Source organism: Nothobranchius furzeri, chromosome 14 (assembly GCF_043380555.1).
Source record: "Nothobranchius furzeri strain GRZ-AD chromosome 14, NfurGRZ-RIMD1, whole genome shotgun sequence".
Taxonomy (NCBI): domain Eukaryota; kingdom Metazoa; phylum Chordata; class Actinopteri; order Cyprinodontiformes; family Nothobranchiidae; genus Nothobranchius; species Nothobranchius furzeri.
In genome coordinates, this window is record NC_091754.1 from 14,596,759 (window position 1) to 14,612,614 (window position 15,856).

At 40.6% G+C, this 15,856-nt stretch overlaps 1 protein-coding gene across 4 annotated transcripts in view; it reads left to right on the forward strand.

Annotated features, from left to right (window-relative positions):
- The window catches only part of LOC107390185 (neuropilin-2), a 113,787-nt gene that overhangs the window by 48,219 nt on the left and 49,712 nt on the right, over window positions 1–15,856 (forward strand). For all 4 annotated transcript variants that reach the window (XM_015966754.3, XM_015966755.3, XM_070543936.1 and 1 more), the window contains exon 7: window positions 353–508. In XM_015966754.3, coding sequence (XP_015822240.1) covers window positions 353–508 — 156 coding nt within the window. The remainder of the gene's footprint in view (window positions 1–352; window positions 509–15,856) is intronic.

Genomic DNA, 15,856 nt, shown 5'->3' on the forward strand with positions numbered 1-15,856 from the left:
TGCATACAGGACAAGCACACTGTAATGTGTTAGACCTTCAAGCACCGCTGTAACGGCATTGGGGACCTTAAAAACAAGTTTTAAATAGTCTTCCTTCATTCTGAACGCCAGACACGTAGCACATTATCCACAATCAGGGTGAGAAGGTGATTATAGCTTTTATATGAGGGGAAATTAAAACGAGCCTCAGGTCATTTCTATTGATTTGCCAAGAGAAAAAGATGGTGGAGAAAGAAACACAAAGAAGTATATGAGAAGGGGAGGAAAGGAGAGTTGTGGAGTTTAGAGAGGGACGCTTAAAGGTTTAGAAATGTACGTATGGAGGAATTAATTGTTCTCTTTCTACAAACAGGTGGACCTTCACACTCTGAAGGTCCTTACAGGCATTGCTACTCAGGGCGCCATCTCGAAGGAAACTCAGAAGGTTTATTATGTCACCACCTTCAAGCTGGAGGTCAGCACAAATGGAGAAGACTGGATGATCTACAGGCATGGCAAGAATCACAAGGTGAGCTCAAATAAATGTAAAGAATGGGACATGTTTGCTTTTCCATCATTTGGATGGTGAATTTGTATTTGTGATTGGAAAACCAGCCAGCTGCACCAACTGGTGAACCACATGGCAACACACGTGCAGCAGTGGTGGAGGTGGAAAAATACGAGAGGGGATATTTGCAGAGAGAATCCACCTCAAGCCCAAAATCTAACCAGCGTCTCCAGTTATAGCTGTTTAGCTGTCACTCATTTGGTACTGTTCAAAGGTTTACAACCAAACCCCGAGTGAACACACAACCTCAAACTCAGAGTCGTACCTCACATCAGAACTACATCTACGTCCTTTAAGTTCACATCTGCTTTTTGTTGCTTTTCTAGTTAGATTTCTGCTGATTGCTGAGCTCATGGCGATATAAAACCATCGTACGTGTGAGCACGCTGCAGTTTTGTGGCTTCCAGGTAGAAATAAAGCAACCCGTAATGAGACTCTTAATGATTCAAACTGCATTTAAACTTGTGGAGCTGTGGCCGGTTTCAGCCGTGGTGGCTGGTTTTTCCATCAGAGCTGATTTTCCTCTGCTATGTGGTCACACGTGATTGTGCTGCGGTCTAGCACCACGTCTATCTCGCTGCTGTGAACCTTCATTCCTTAATGAACACTAAAGCATGAACTCACTCACAGATGCATGTATTTCTCCCAGTTTATCCATCTGGAGTCCTTCGTGGCCTACAGATCCCATACGGCTCGTATGGAAGGCTAGTTCCCAGAGAAATGATGGAAAGATGGATAAAACAGCAAAGGGAATGACAAATAATTTAGGAGATGGAGTACAAAGACACATTTTTTCTGTTTTCTTTCTTCATAGCAAACCAAAGAGATCAAATGAAGACAACTGGACTTTCTTGAAGACCTTTCGCTTCTCATCTGAGCAGCTTTGTCAGTTCGGACCAGAATACAAGAGAGTCAAGCTTTTAAACAGTTTCTGTCTGTTGTTGCTTAAATGAGCTGAAACTACCAATGAATACCCCTACCCCGGAGGAGTTATTTATGTTGCTTATATTGTGTTAGAGTGGTTGTTATGATTATATGGCCTAGACTGAAACTGTTTTGGGATTTGGTTTAGAGCTGTGTTAGGTGAAACACGAGGCCTCCTCCGCTGAACAACAAGCAGCTACAGTTTACAAGCGCAACTCTCCCGTATTCCAGTCAGGATTGAAAAAGCTGCTCGGATGAGAAGTGAAACATCTTCAAGAAACCAAAGAAGTCCAGTTGCCTTCATTAAAACCCTTTTCAGATTCATAGAAAACAGGTTTTAAATTAACTTTTTTAATTGATATATTTTGCAGGAATAAATCTGCTGAAATGTATTTTTACACCTGCTGTTTCCTGGGATGCAGATGCTGAGTGGGACACAAAAAAATCCAATATGCAAAGCATATTATTGACCAACGTTTTGAGATTACTTGCTGGTGTCGCCATCCATAATCCTCCCCATAACCTCTGGAAAGCAGCTGAATACCAAGAGATACAGAAAGTGTGACGAGGAAATGTCTAGAATAAATCAGCTGCACACAGACCAACACATTGAAACAAAGACTTAAGGATGATTTGACTCTAAGGTTTGATGGATTTCACGTCAATCTCATCAGGATCTTCTAATAATAATAATAATAGTAATAATAATTATACATTTTATTTGAAGCGCCTTTCAAAGCTCTCAAGGTCACTGTACAGGACAAAATATAACAAGCAAGCAATACAAACAACAAGAAATAAATGCTAAAAGTAATTCCCAAAGGTAGAGTCGGAGCAGTGCGATGGATAATAGACTAAAAAGAGTAGATGGAAGGAGGACAGTTACAGTGAGTAAGCCAGGTGGAACATGTGAGTTTTGAGTTGAGACTTGAAGGTTGAGAAGGAGTTTATATTGCGGAGGTCAGGCGGTAGAGTGTTCCAGAGTTTTGGAGCTGAGTGGCTGAAAGCTCTGACTCCCATAGTACAGAGACGAGTGCGAGGAACAGACAGGGAAGGTGAAGATGATGATCGGAGAGAGCGAGTGGGAGTGACAATGTGGAGGAGATTAGAAAGATATGGGGAAGCGAGATTATGGATGGCTTTAAAGGCATGAAGAAGTATCTTGCAGTCAATTCTGTATTTGACAGGGAGCCAGTGAAGTTGTTGCAGGACAGGGGTAATGTGATCAAAAGTGGAGGTCTTGGTGATTATCCGGGCAGCTGAATTTTGGACTAACTGTAACTTGTTGAGTGATTTTAGAGGGAGACCAGAGAGGAGGGCATTACAGTAATCGATGCGACTGGTGACCAGGCTGTGGACCAAAATAGCAGTGGTGTGTTGACTAAGGGAGGGGCGGAGCTGATTGATATTGTGAAGATGAAAATAAGCAGTTTTTATTGTGTTGTTAATATGAGGAATGAAGGATAAGGTGTTGTCTAAGATGACACCCAAGTCTTAGCTTTGGCGGTGGGGAGAAGTGTGGTGTTGTCGAAGCTGAGTGAGAATGAACTGGTCTTGGATAGAGATGACTTGGTGCCAGTGAGGAGGATCTCAGTCTTATTACTGTTGAGCTGTAGAAAGTTAGAGGAAAACCAGGATTTGACTTCGGTGAGGCAACTGAGAAGGGAGGATGAAGGGAGCGGGGGGTTTGGTTGGGTAGAGAAGTAGAGCTGGGTGTCATCGGCGTAGCAGTGAAAATGAATATTAAATTTCCTGAAGATATTGCCAAGTGGGAGTAAGTAGATTATGAAGAGAAGGGGACCTAAGACTGAGCCCTGAGGAACTCCAGAGGTAACTGGCTTGGGGTTAGAGTGGAAGGTGCGCAGTTGGACAAATTGAGTGCGATTAGATTGATATGATTTGGACCAACTTAGAGGAGTTTTTGGATGGTGGATAGTATATGGAGTAGAACTGTGTGAAAATTGTTCTGAAAATGATCTCTTTGTTTAAATGTTTGAATACTTGACTAAACATAACAGTGCTTCTCTTTTCGTGAAAAGAGCAAAAGAAAACAAGTGGAGCAGTCTGAGAAGAAAAGATGGTGTGTGAGATGGTTGTGTATTTGATAATAAAGCAGCGGAGTCAGCATTTTGGATTCTATAATGTCCTTCTCAGCTGACACAGCCCAGACTGGTAGTCAGCATCAGCCTTGTCACACCGTCTCCATCATCTTTCAGAGCTTAGAGAGAAAATATGAGGGCATGTTTGATGTTAAAAATCATCCCGCAGGGCTGGATAGCATCTATATAACAGTCAAAATGTGGAAAATGCTGAATTTGCGTTTGCAGAATAGTTTTAAAATGCTGTTTTTTTACAGAAAAAATAAAATGAGAGCAGATCTTTGATTGATTTTATTTTTTTTGCTGGGATTGATTCAAATTTAGAAAATAAGTGTATAACCCTAGCTGTATCTACTAGTGTCTTTGTTGACATCGTCACACACTTCCCTCCTTCTGTACTTCTCACAACATCTCTCCATCTATCATGCTCTCCCTCTCTTTTTACTGTAGACATTCACATCTGCATTCTCCCCCTTCGTCCCAGCTCTCCCTCCACACCCCATAATTTATACCTCTGTTCCCCCTTCCTGTGTCTGAGAAAGACATCATGAAATAGACAGGCGCGTTTACGCTGCTCAAATAAATGACCGTTAGGCCACAGTGATGCTGTGGTGTGTTTGCATGTTAACCAGGACGGATGATTGAATTAGTGTTTTACGAGCAGGAGGTTTTAGAAAGAAACTATATGGAGCTAAAGTAAGTAGATCTCTCCAAATTTGCTCGTAAACACATTTCACAGCTCTGCATGTATAGAAATGCATGGACCAAATTATATTTACTACGTCTTGTTGCGTGTTAACATTTTTCTCAGATGAGTAACACTCTGCACGTGCACACACACACTAATGCACACATGCGTGCTCCAGCTTAAAACATCTGGGAGCCAGCCCAGAAGGGTGGTACTGCTGTCACAGTGATTTAAGTGATCTTTAATGCATTTGATAATGTCATTAAATGCCTGTTACAGACCAGATGGGATGAATGGAGAACATGTTAACTTTGCAGAGATGGTGACATTTGTGCATAATTTGCTCCAATAACACTGAGAAGTCTTGTTCTACTAGAAAAATCACAGAGTAAAACGTGTAGAAAGGCAAAGATTCTAAACATTAATTCAAAATCACGCTAAATAAAAGTATTAGCGTCTCTACAGGAGATGTCACGGAGTTGGTGTTTAGGAAATGTGTTGCTCATGAACAGCTGTAAAAGGTCCCTTTGGACATGGTTGCACAACAATATCCACGACGTTCTGCAGAGTAAAGCCGGTGTCGGTACAAGATCTGCTCGGGTGCAAAATCGGCTCGGGGTCCGTCGACCACCGATGATATCAAAGTAGTTGATTGGCTGAACATGAACCTTACGGAATTACTTAATCACGCTACGTTGTTATCACGCTACGTTGTTATCACGCTACGTTGTTATCACGTTACGTTGGTCCAGGCAAATCTTTCTGTTGGAAAGATGGACAACTTTTACAAAGAAATCCATCATTACCTCTTTGAAAATACACTTTTAGCATAAAGCTGCATGTATATTAGGGCTGAACGATTAATTTCATGTGCAATTAAACTGTGATGTGACAAAAGGAGATTTTCTAATCGCAAAGGCTGCAATTTGGCAGCGGTTAGCGCAACGCTAATATACATGGAAAAACCCATAGGAATGCTAATGCTAATATCACCAATTACATTATTACAAATTATGAATTAGAAACATGCCAAATGATTACATTTGGAGTCTAATAGAAAGTAAAACTATCATCAGTCAAATAAGTACAGACAGGTATTTTAGTAAAGCCTGAAAACTTTTAACTGCAGAGTTTTGGCTAGCAGCTATGAGCGTACCTGAACTACGCATGGACAAGACGTCAAAAACTAAACACAAAATACTTCAATAAACGGGACACACTTCTTTCCTGCAAATACAATTTCACAGGTGTTGCTAATACCTATGATCCTTCAAGGGATGTGCTCAAAGAGGAGTTCAACATTATGAATAAAATATAGTGTTTTATTTTACAAATACCATTATAAACACAAACTTACGTCTTAAGAAACATTATGTTAATAACAAAACTGCTAAATTCTTTCCAACAGTATAGATGTGTAGAGTATTTTGTCCGAGTGGGTTTGCCGTACTTTGACGTCATCGGCAGTCGAAGGACCCCGAGCCGATCTTGCACCTGAGCAGATCCTGTACCAACACCGGGTCCACACTGGGGGCATCGTGGAATGTCATTGCTTCAACCAGAATCCATTATAGCCTATGGGGTTGGTCCAAACCGGCCACAGCGGAATTTTGGGAATGTTGGGTTGTATTTTGCCACAAGCCGCTTCTGGGATGTGTCAATTTCTGCAATTAGCATAGGGCTAGACAGGAAATCACACATGGTATCAGTGTAAAATGTGACCCGACAGCTTATTAACTGCTGGTATCTTTCGAGCAGTGCAACAGTGTGATTTTCTTCATGGACATGCTTCTATTTGCTTTAACTCATTCACTGCCAGCAGTTTTCTGATCAGAAAAGCCCCTGACACCCAGCGTTTTTGAGTATTTTTGATATTTTTTGAAGCGTCACAGAACATTGTGCTCTATGATCATGTAAACTAGAGAACTACCAAAAGAAAGAGTCTTACAGCAGGAAAATGAGCATGTTTCTAGCGTTATCCGTTCTGTCATAATCTGCTCTCAAAGTGTGATTAGTGCCTCGTTATTTCACAACAGCGTCCAAAAACGATCTCCCAATTCAAGGATTTTCTGATTCCTGATCATGTGATGTGTGACATACGCGGATGAAGATCGGCTTTAGAGATGTGATGTTTATCCTCGCTGCGGGGGCTCGTTCCCACGCCCACCCTGTGAAAAAATGCAACTGACGACTTTAGTTGTCAAAGGCAATATATGAGTTAATGGCGGATGAAGTCTGAAGGGATTTTTTGCTCTCGCAAGTCCAGTCAGGAGGACAGCAGAGATGCCGCACCGCTCCCAGGGTGGGTGTACACGCTGCCAAAAACTGGCCCGCAGCCATTCCGCGCCGCTGATAGGGTTGTGGTGCCATCCGGCGTAAAGGTTTGTGGGTTCTCCAAAGTTGCTCGAAAAATATGTCCAAAAACACTAATAAAAATCTAAGTTGGCAACTGAAGACAATTTCACTATTTTTGTGATTAATCTGATTTTATTTTTAGCAACAAGTCAACTCTAACCTCTATCTTTTTTATTTCTAACATGAAGCCTTTTTAAACAACCCCAGCCTGGATTTATTTCTGGAATAAGACAGTTGGGGTTAGAAAAAAGAAATCATGCTCACATCTAAATTGCATTTCTATATTTCAGCTCGCTGCAGGTTGCCTTGGTGACACTGTACAACAACAAATCTTGCACTCTGTGATTTCTTTCATTTCGAGCATTAAAACCACAGGTTGGTGGTGGAAATCAAAAGCAATTTGGGTTTTAAAATAGCACAAAGCTCAAATACACTCTACTTCATTAGATATTCACAAAACCATCACAGTTCTCAGTTTGAATGATGAATTTCTAAGATAATGGTCTCTAATAAATGTACACCTTGGTTGGTCCTCAGCCATCTCACTTACAGTATGCCCCTCTAATTAATTTCATGTGTAAAAATTTGGATTTAATCCCATGTTCTGAACACTCAGCTTGTTCCATTCTCACGTAGTCAGACACTTTTTCGCACAGTTCGACTTCTTGAATGTAATCTTTGCCCTTAAATCCTCCACAAACGCCCACGCTCCTGTTTTGAGTGGATTTTTTTGTCTTTGTTTCATACTAATATTGGTTAAAAAGCTCAAATATCAAATAAAATCACTAGCTGATCCTCATGTCATTATGTCTTTGGTGACACAATAGAGTTTATTTTATAGTGTACAGACCAACAACAGAAATTCATCTGAGAAAGAAACAAAATTATTAATTAATATTTCTGATTATAATCAGGATTAGGATTAGACAAGGCTGACAGATCATGCTGTCAGTTGACATTCATGGACTCACCCATCTTGACTCATGACGGTGAAGGCTGTTGTTGGTTTTAGTGTCCAGAAAATAGCAGAGAACACCTCGACTAGTAGAAGCTAACCGTTAGCATTAGCATTTCCATCACACAAAAACTCCTCCAGGCTTTTATTTGTGGAGATAAAACATCCACGTTTCACGCCAGTGGGGGAGTCGCGTTGCTGTTATTCAATCCGAGGTGAGATGTCCAAATACTGGGAAGCAAGACTCCAAATCCTGCTGTGATGTGCCACTTGTCCATGCCGATCCAAGCGCTTCTGGGCTTTTTATGCCCCGAGTATGCTTGCAAGGTGTTCATTCCTGCCAGAGACCACTGCAAATGTATTAATTAAATGAGTTTCCCACAGCTTTAAGCACATTGGTTGGGTTTGAAATGAGTAGAAAGCTCTGAACTTGCACAGTTCTGTGTGTTGAACTCATGATTTCCAGAGGGTTGGTTATGTGAGGTTGAGAGCGTGGCATGAAATACCTGAGGTGTCCAGTTGAGAACTGAATGTGACCCACATTCAGCCAGGATCTTAAATAGTTTGAGACCTTCTGTGGAGACTTTTTATTAAAGTTTGACATGACTGCACTGTCATGGTGTAGCTCACCCCCGAACTGCTGGAGGCAAACCTGTCCGTGATCGTTTCAACACTGGACCTCCGCCAGAAGTCCCACTTTAATCAGCAGGGAGGAGGTTGGATGGGGAATAACAGCTTGAGGAGGGAGGGAGAGGTGCTGCAATATCAGGAACACATAGAGGGAATTTGTTAAAACAAAAGAAAGGAAAATAAAAACAAGCTAACGTTGAGCTGTCGAGCATGAACGAGAGGAAAAGCTGAGCAGTGAAAAGAGAGAGAGGGAATCCAGAGAGAGAAATGTAAGGTTCATTGGGGGAGAGGTGAATGAATGAAGGCGGCTGAAAGGGGGAAGAAGTGTTCATGAGGGAATACCCAAGCAAAAGAGAGAAGGATGGATGGATGAAAGGAGGCAAGAAGGAGAAGGGGAATAATGAGAAAAGCAGACAAGGGTGTTGACCATAAATCCCTCTGGATAGATCCGAAGTTTCAGCAACACTGCCTGGAAGCATGTCAAGAAGGGGAAAGAAAATAAAACGACAGAACAAGGAGGAGAGAATGACTTTAAGGTGAGAGGAAGGAAGAAAAAGGGGAGGGAGGTCAAAGGAGAGATGGAGAAACGAGTTTGTGACAAATGGAGACAGAAAAGCTGAGAGCAAAGGCGACAAAGGGAGATATTACAAAGGTGCCATGAGGCATTTGGGCTGTAAGAGGTGGGCATTATGTACACACACACACACACACACACACACACACACACACACACACACACACACACACACACACACACACACACAAGCACGTCAGGAAGTTTAGGGAGGTAGACTGCCGGTAGACAGCTGGTTTCAGGTGTGTGTGTGTGTGTGTGCGCGCGCGCGTGCGTGCGTGCGTGTGTGTGTGTGTGTGTGTGTGTGATGAAATGGGAGGACAAGGGTGGGGTGTTTTACTTTTCTTATTACTTGACACCATAGACTGTACTTGACACACACACACAGTCAGCACGCATATTTGCATAATTAAATAGGTCCTTCTGTGGTTGACTGGCTGTGGTTCTGCAGACGTACAACTACACACACACACACACACACACACACACACATGTGCACGTGCACACACTAACCTGTTCTCTGTCCCGTGAGTAGAATGCATTTTTTCTTTGTAGACACCTTTAGTGTCTAAATGCCTGCAAGCCAGAATCAAAATCTTCACATTCTTGGAGGAAACTGGTACTTGCTTCTTGTGAAACAATGTTTTTACTTGTGTTAAACCTCTCCTGGTGTCTCCTGAAATGTCAGACTCTTTATAAATGCAGACACTGACCTAAGCTGGGCTAGGTGAAGCCCATTAGCTAACTGTTACCAAAGCCTTTTAGAAACAGACAGTTAAAAGTGAATTCAGGCGTAGAGACCTCTGGGGGACTACATATCCTCTTACACCTTCTCTCTGTGGATTCTTTTTGCAGAACTGCAACCTGGGATCTGTTTCAGGAAAACAAGATGTTTTCTTAGTATGAATGGATAAACACCTGGGATATTTTAAGCCAGTGTCTCAACGGGATGCAACTGTGACAAATTGTGAATAGGATCGGCTTGGTGGTTAAAAAATGGAATACCTGGTAGGGTTCGCGGTTTCCTTGCTAGAGTCACAGGGTTTTTGGTCTTGTGTGGCTGGAAATGTCACTGTAACAACTTTTGCAACAGGTTTTCTTATAAAATAGGGACAGTTTTCACTAACCCAGGACACGGCACTTAGAGTCGTATAAACCTGGTGGTGCGCTCATGTTTATTCCATCCTCGTTGCCTGTCCAGGATCAAGCTGCTACTGTAACATACAGACTTGAAGACGGTAGACCATGCTTTTATTAATTCACACTTGATCTACTGCAACTCCTTTTTTCAGGGGTTAGCCAGGCTGCAGCTCCAGTTTGCCAAGAATTTAGCTTCTAGATTTCTGAAAGGCACCAGAATGCAGGAACATACAGTATGACGCCAGTTTTCACCACTTTACATTGGCTCCCATTTTGTCATAGAGTAAGATTTAAGATGTTTGTCTTTATTTTTAATGCTCCTGCCTATCTGTCTGACCTAGTTACTCGAGACACCCTTCATGTGCATGCAGGTCGTCGCAGCAAAACGTTCTAGTTGTTCCACGTGTGAAATGCACGACTAAAGGAGGCAGGTTTTTCACGATCTTGGCCTCTAAGCTGTGGAATGAACTTCTACTCAAGTTTAAGACAAGAGGTGACAGAGCTTTCTCTGCAGGTCCAAAGCTCTGGACTGAGCTACCGTTCTCTGCAAGGGCTTCCACTTCGGTGGCAGTTTTAAAGTTAGGCTGAAGCATGGATGTAATTTTCACTTTAGAAGTGCAGGGGACACGGGGGGGGGGGGGGGATCTTTACAGGCTTCAACACAAAAGGTTGTTTTCCGAGCTCAACCAATGTCAATTTAATATAAAGTAATATGGTTTTTGGATGGTAAAAAGTGCAGGGGTCAAAACTTGACTTTGGAAAAAGTGAGGGGGACATGTCCCCCCCCCCCCCCCCCCCAAAAAATTACATCCATGGGCTGAAGACGTTTCTATGTGACTTGGCCTTTACTTCTCACCGTTTCTTTCCCTGTTTTTAACCATTTTTTGTTTTTATTGTGTTTTAGTTTCTTTTACTTCTGTTTATTCTGTTTAATTTTATTTTCTGTATGCCACTTTGGTGTAATTTTTGCGCCTGTAAAGCGCTCTATAAATAAACATTTTGAGTTGAAGTTCAGACAAGCACCCTCACTTTTGTTAAGTTTTGGATGAGGACTCCTGGCGTTTCCTCGCCGTACTTTCTGGTTACATTTTGGACAACGGAGCTACCTTTCATCCTGTTATCTGATCGATGTGTCTTTATTTGTTTTTATGTCTTGCTCTGTTGGTCCTCGCAGAGCTCATTGTTATTTTAATTTATTCTTTTATGTGTGTACACCGTTTGGTTTGTCCGATGAGGTTCAGCCCATTGTCCAAATTGAGTAAAAATCATGTCAACTAGTTTCAGCCGAACTGATCTTCGTCATAAAGGCGAGAACGTTTAAAACGATTTGACATATTTTTATTCTATTAGCCATGGAATAATAAAGGCTTTAAATCATTTTCATCCTCCTGAGTGGCTCAGACCCCTTTATTCTGAAGATATAACTGGATCTGTCAAATGAAGAGCACTGGAGGTATTTATGCTGTTTTACACCGAAGAAGCACTCCAAGCATTTTTGCTGTTTTAGATAATTGTATGAAAAATGCAGCAAACTTACAACTTTGTTAGCAATAATTTCCATATACAAATTTTCATGCAAAAGTCTCACGTGTGTGAATGACCAATTGTGTAGTGAGGTGTAGAACCCTGGGAAGGTGCTGTACAAATACAACACACAAGAAGACAAACACCCATTCAAGCACACACTCACACATACGTACATTTTGGAGAAATCACTCAACCTGGCAGGTATTTTTTTAACAGTGGAAGGAAGCCAGAGTACCCAGAGCAAACCCATGCATTCACAAGGAGACCATGCAATTTCCATGCAGAAATACCCCAAATTGGGATTTGAACTTTTGACCCACTTGTTGCAAAGCAACAGTACTTACCACTTCATTGCTATGCAGCCAAAGTTCAAGTCCAAAATCTTAAAAACAAGGTTTATTTTTTATTTTTAATTTACTAAATTTAAAAACCATATTCAGTCTTTATAAAGCTAAAGCTTCATTAAGTTTTACCAGCATACCACCAGTGAGATGTTTGGAGATCTGGATATTGGAATAGCTTCATGGTTAAGACACTTTTAGTCCAGAATCTTCTGATTTCAAGACACATTACATCTGCAGTAGCTCCGTTTGAAAGGTGTTGGATTGTTGTGCTGGAGGTTCTGAGATCAGTCCCAGTAAAAATTTATTTTAAAAAAAGAAAAGCTCCAAAATCAAATCTACCAGTTTCTGCTTGTGTAGTTCAATATGTAATGAGTTGCATTGGTGTGCGGAAGGTTCAGGGTTCAATCAACAAAAGACTGTTTGTTTTTTCCTTCAGGTTAGTTCTTTAGAACCAAAAACATCCTAAAATACTTCCAACAAGAGTCTCCCAGTACAGCTCGAACTGCTAGGCATGACATTTGGTAATCAGAATGTTCAGTGTTCACTTCTGGCACAATTTGTTTTTAGACTTTCTTTGAGATCACAAGATGATGAAAAGTTGTAAAATCCAACTGACTTGTACCCCCTTGTATGGCTCAGAGTGTAAAGCATTGGTATGGTGTGCAGAAGTTTCTGGTTTCAATCCCAGGAGTTTCATGAGAAGCTTGCTTTGTACAAATTGTAAGGTCAAATGTAGTCTCTGACTGTCCTTTAAGAACAGAAGCTAAGAATTAGAACTTCAAATTCCATTTTTGGTTCTTATTTTAAACACGGATGAGGTTTTTCTTTACCTTGCTGACGTTTCGTTTGCAGCTGCAAACATCTTCAGAGCTGACGTCAGCAAGGTACAGAAAAACCTCATCCGTGTTTAAAATAAGAACCAAAAATGGAATTTGAAGACAAACACAGCAAGAATGTACAAAAGATGTTTATAGAACTTCAAACATCCCAGGAGAAAATCTCAAAGTGTGAAGGGTTCTGGTGGCGCAGTGGGATAGTTCGCGTTCATAAGTCACCAATGGTGCAGCAACTGGTTCGAATCCCGCTGGAGACTAACTAGTCCTGGATCAATGTGACTACTCTGAAAGGAAATGGGAAGGGGGCCTCATTCCCTCTCTGAGTTTCTGAGAGATAAATGCGGGGGGTTATGTTGACTGGAACGGCTGAGGTGACCTTAGTTAACCAGTTAAGTTACTTGACTGGCAAACTGGATCTGTCAACTGAAGAGCACTTTGTTAGCGATAATTGCCATATACAAATTTTCATGCAAAAGTTATGTGGCCACTTAATTAGTTTGGCTGGCTGACCTCTGTTACTTGGCCATGATAAGTAGGCCATGTAACTTAAGTTGGCCAGTCAAGTTACTTGGCCTATTAATTTACTTTACTAAGTCACTTATGTGGCCAAGTAACAGAAGTCAGCCAGTCAAGTAACTTGGCCACATATGTGGGCCAAACTAATTAAGCGGCCGCATAACTTCAGTTGGCCTGCCAAGTAACTTAATTGGTTAACTATAGTCATTTCAGCCATGGTGCCGTTCCAGTCAGTACTTTAGAGCTTTTCAGATTCTAAAGAGCTAACCTGAGGTTTAAAACAGTCACTGTGCCTGGGATTGAACATTGAACCTACTGTACTCTAAACCAATGCATTACAGACTGAGCTAACCAAAGTAATAAATAGTTATGGTTTTAGAGCTTTTCATCTTCTTATAAATTCACAGAAAGTCTAAAAGACAATGGTGAACCCTGAACCTTTTGAATACTAAACCAGCACCTTACAGTCTGAGCTACGCACATGGTAGGTCACATTTTAGGGCGTTTCATTTTCTCAAAATCAAGTGTTCCTAAGTTATTCGTCGATCTTTCTGTTGCTGCTCCAGACATTTCAAGTTCTCACAAACACATTTTTGAAAATCCTTCCGTGATTTTTATTTCACTATCAGACACTTACACGTTCCAATTTTCAGATTTTTGAATGAAAACAAATTGAACTGTTGAATTTGAACCTGCACCTGCTACATGTCTAACCAGTTTGCTTACTGCTTGAGCTACTCAATCCAAATGTGGATTACTGCTCTTTGTGATGGTTTCATGAAACTTTCAGAAACTTTTAAACACTCAGGATTTCAAAGACAGCAGGAAAACAAAAAATTAAAGAGCAATGGAACATGAGATGGGTTTATTTATTTCTTTTCTTTTTTTGGCATTCGCAAACTGATATTTAGGCATATTGTTTAAATGTCAAAGGGAGACTAGGCAGTTTTGGCTTGTTTTTAGCACCCCCAAGTGTCCGTTTAGTAGAACCGAATGCAAAACTTATCTCCTCGCTGTGTGTTCGTCCTCTTAACACTGTAATCTAACAATGTCTCCCCAGTCTTCCTTAGTGTCTACAAGAGTGATTCACCACTACAGATCAGTTGTGTTCATGATCAAAAATATGCAGGGAACCTGCTGGAGGCAGACTGCAGTGTCATTTCAACTCAATTTTTTTCTAAGTCCACCAAAGTGGACCGGCACTCTGAAGTTGCTAATTCTGGCCACAGAAGGCAGTGAGGTCTGAGTGGCATTTCATTAACCCTGTACAGGGCCATTTTAACACTTACTGGCTCAGGTAAGCAGTTTTAAAATATGAAAAAGTTGCTTAGTGTCATTTTAAGAATAATTGGTAAATTTACTTCTAAAGGTACTAATTTGTTGGATTGCTTTGCATCATTTAACATTGCGTGGTAAAGACTTTGTGGAATTTTAATGACCTTTATGCGACTTTGAAATGGTCCACCAGCATATTTCTGGTGACATTTGTCTGAAAAGACATAAAAGAATACATTTCATTTTTAAATTTAAAAATATCAAGTTTTGGAGCTTGTCTAACAGAATTTAACATTCCACAACTTGAGTGCCAGGACTGAAAAAGCCCGATCTCCTCTTGATTCACACCGACCAATCTAAGATAAGTAACTCTTGAGTTGTGGAACAGTTGTGGCCAGAGACACCACCATTTAGCGTTTCATCAAAATTCACCTGTGAACTAAAGTGTGCACTAATCATCACCGTACTTTTTCTTGCCACCTAACAAAGGAGTCCTTTATTTTGTGGGTGGTGTGTTATTTTTTTTCTGTCAATACCTTAAAGGTAATGAACTCAAAGTCTCATAAAATGTTATGTTCGATTGCAAACATTTAACCTTCCGGTTGTTTTTTGCAATCTTAGACCACAGGAAGAATCCACATTGTTTGGGTAGACTATTAATAAAACTGACCAACCTCATTTATAGAGTGTTAGGGTTGTGTTCAACATATTATGTTCTCTGTTCTCAAGCAATGGTGGAGATTAGTCACGTATGCAACATGAACCCATTTAGCATTTGACCAAATATGTCAAAATGAAACAATAAGAAAATAATATTTCAAAGCCTTTTTTAAATTAAAGTGTTTTAAAACAAAAGCTCTTTATCTCATTTTTAATATTTACTTAATATAATTCAGGATCTTGCAGGCTTATCACAGGATACAGGACATCCTGAACAATCACCCATCCATTACAAGGCAAACAGACATGCACACACTCCCCATCAAGATCAGCCATTCATTGGTCCAATCCCAGTACCAACAATGCACCCTACGGTCCAAAGCGCAGTAAGGCTGTGAGTTTGTGGTACACACGTGTGCAAATAATTACACAATTGGCACAGTGAATCGACTGTGACTCATGCCAGGATGCTGGTGCTGTTTGTGTTACTTAAAAAAATTCTTTATTAACAATTTTCAAACTAAGTTATTTGACAAAATTTGCAATTATTGCTGTAGACATTAAATCTTCATTTTAAAATGAACTTCTTTCATTTTCTGTAAAAGAGAAAATGATCCAAATTTGGTTCTAAAATTGAAAACTGATTTTCCATAGACATTCCAAAAAATTATCTTTTCCTGGCTGACAGAGGAAAAATGATCTTTTCCATTTTAATCCCAACATTTGATTGTTGACTCTGCAGTCTGTAAAATTAGACTGAACAAGTGATTAAATTACTGGGATGTC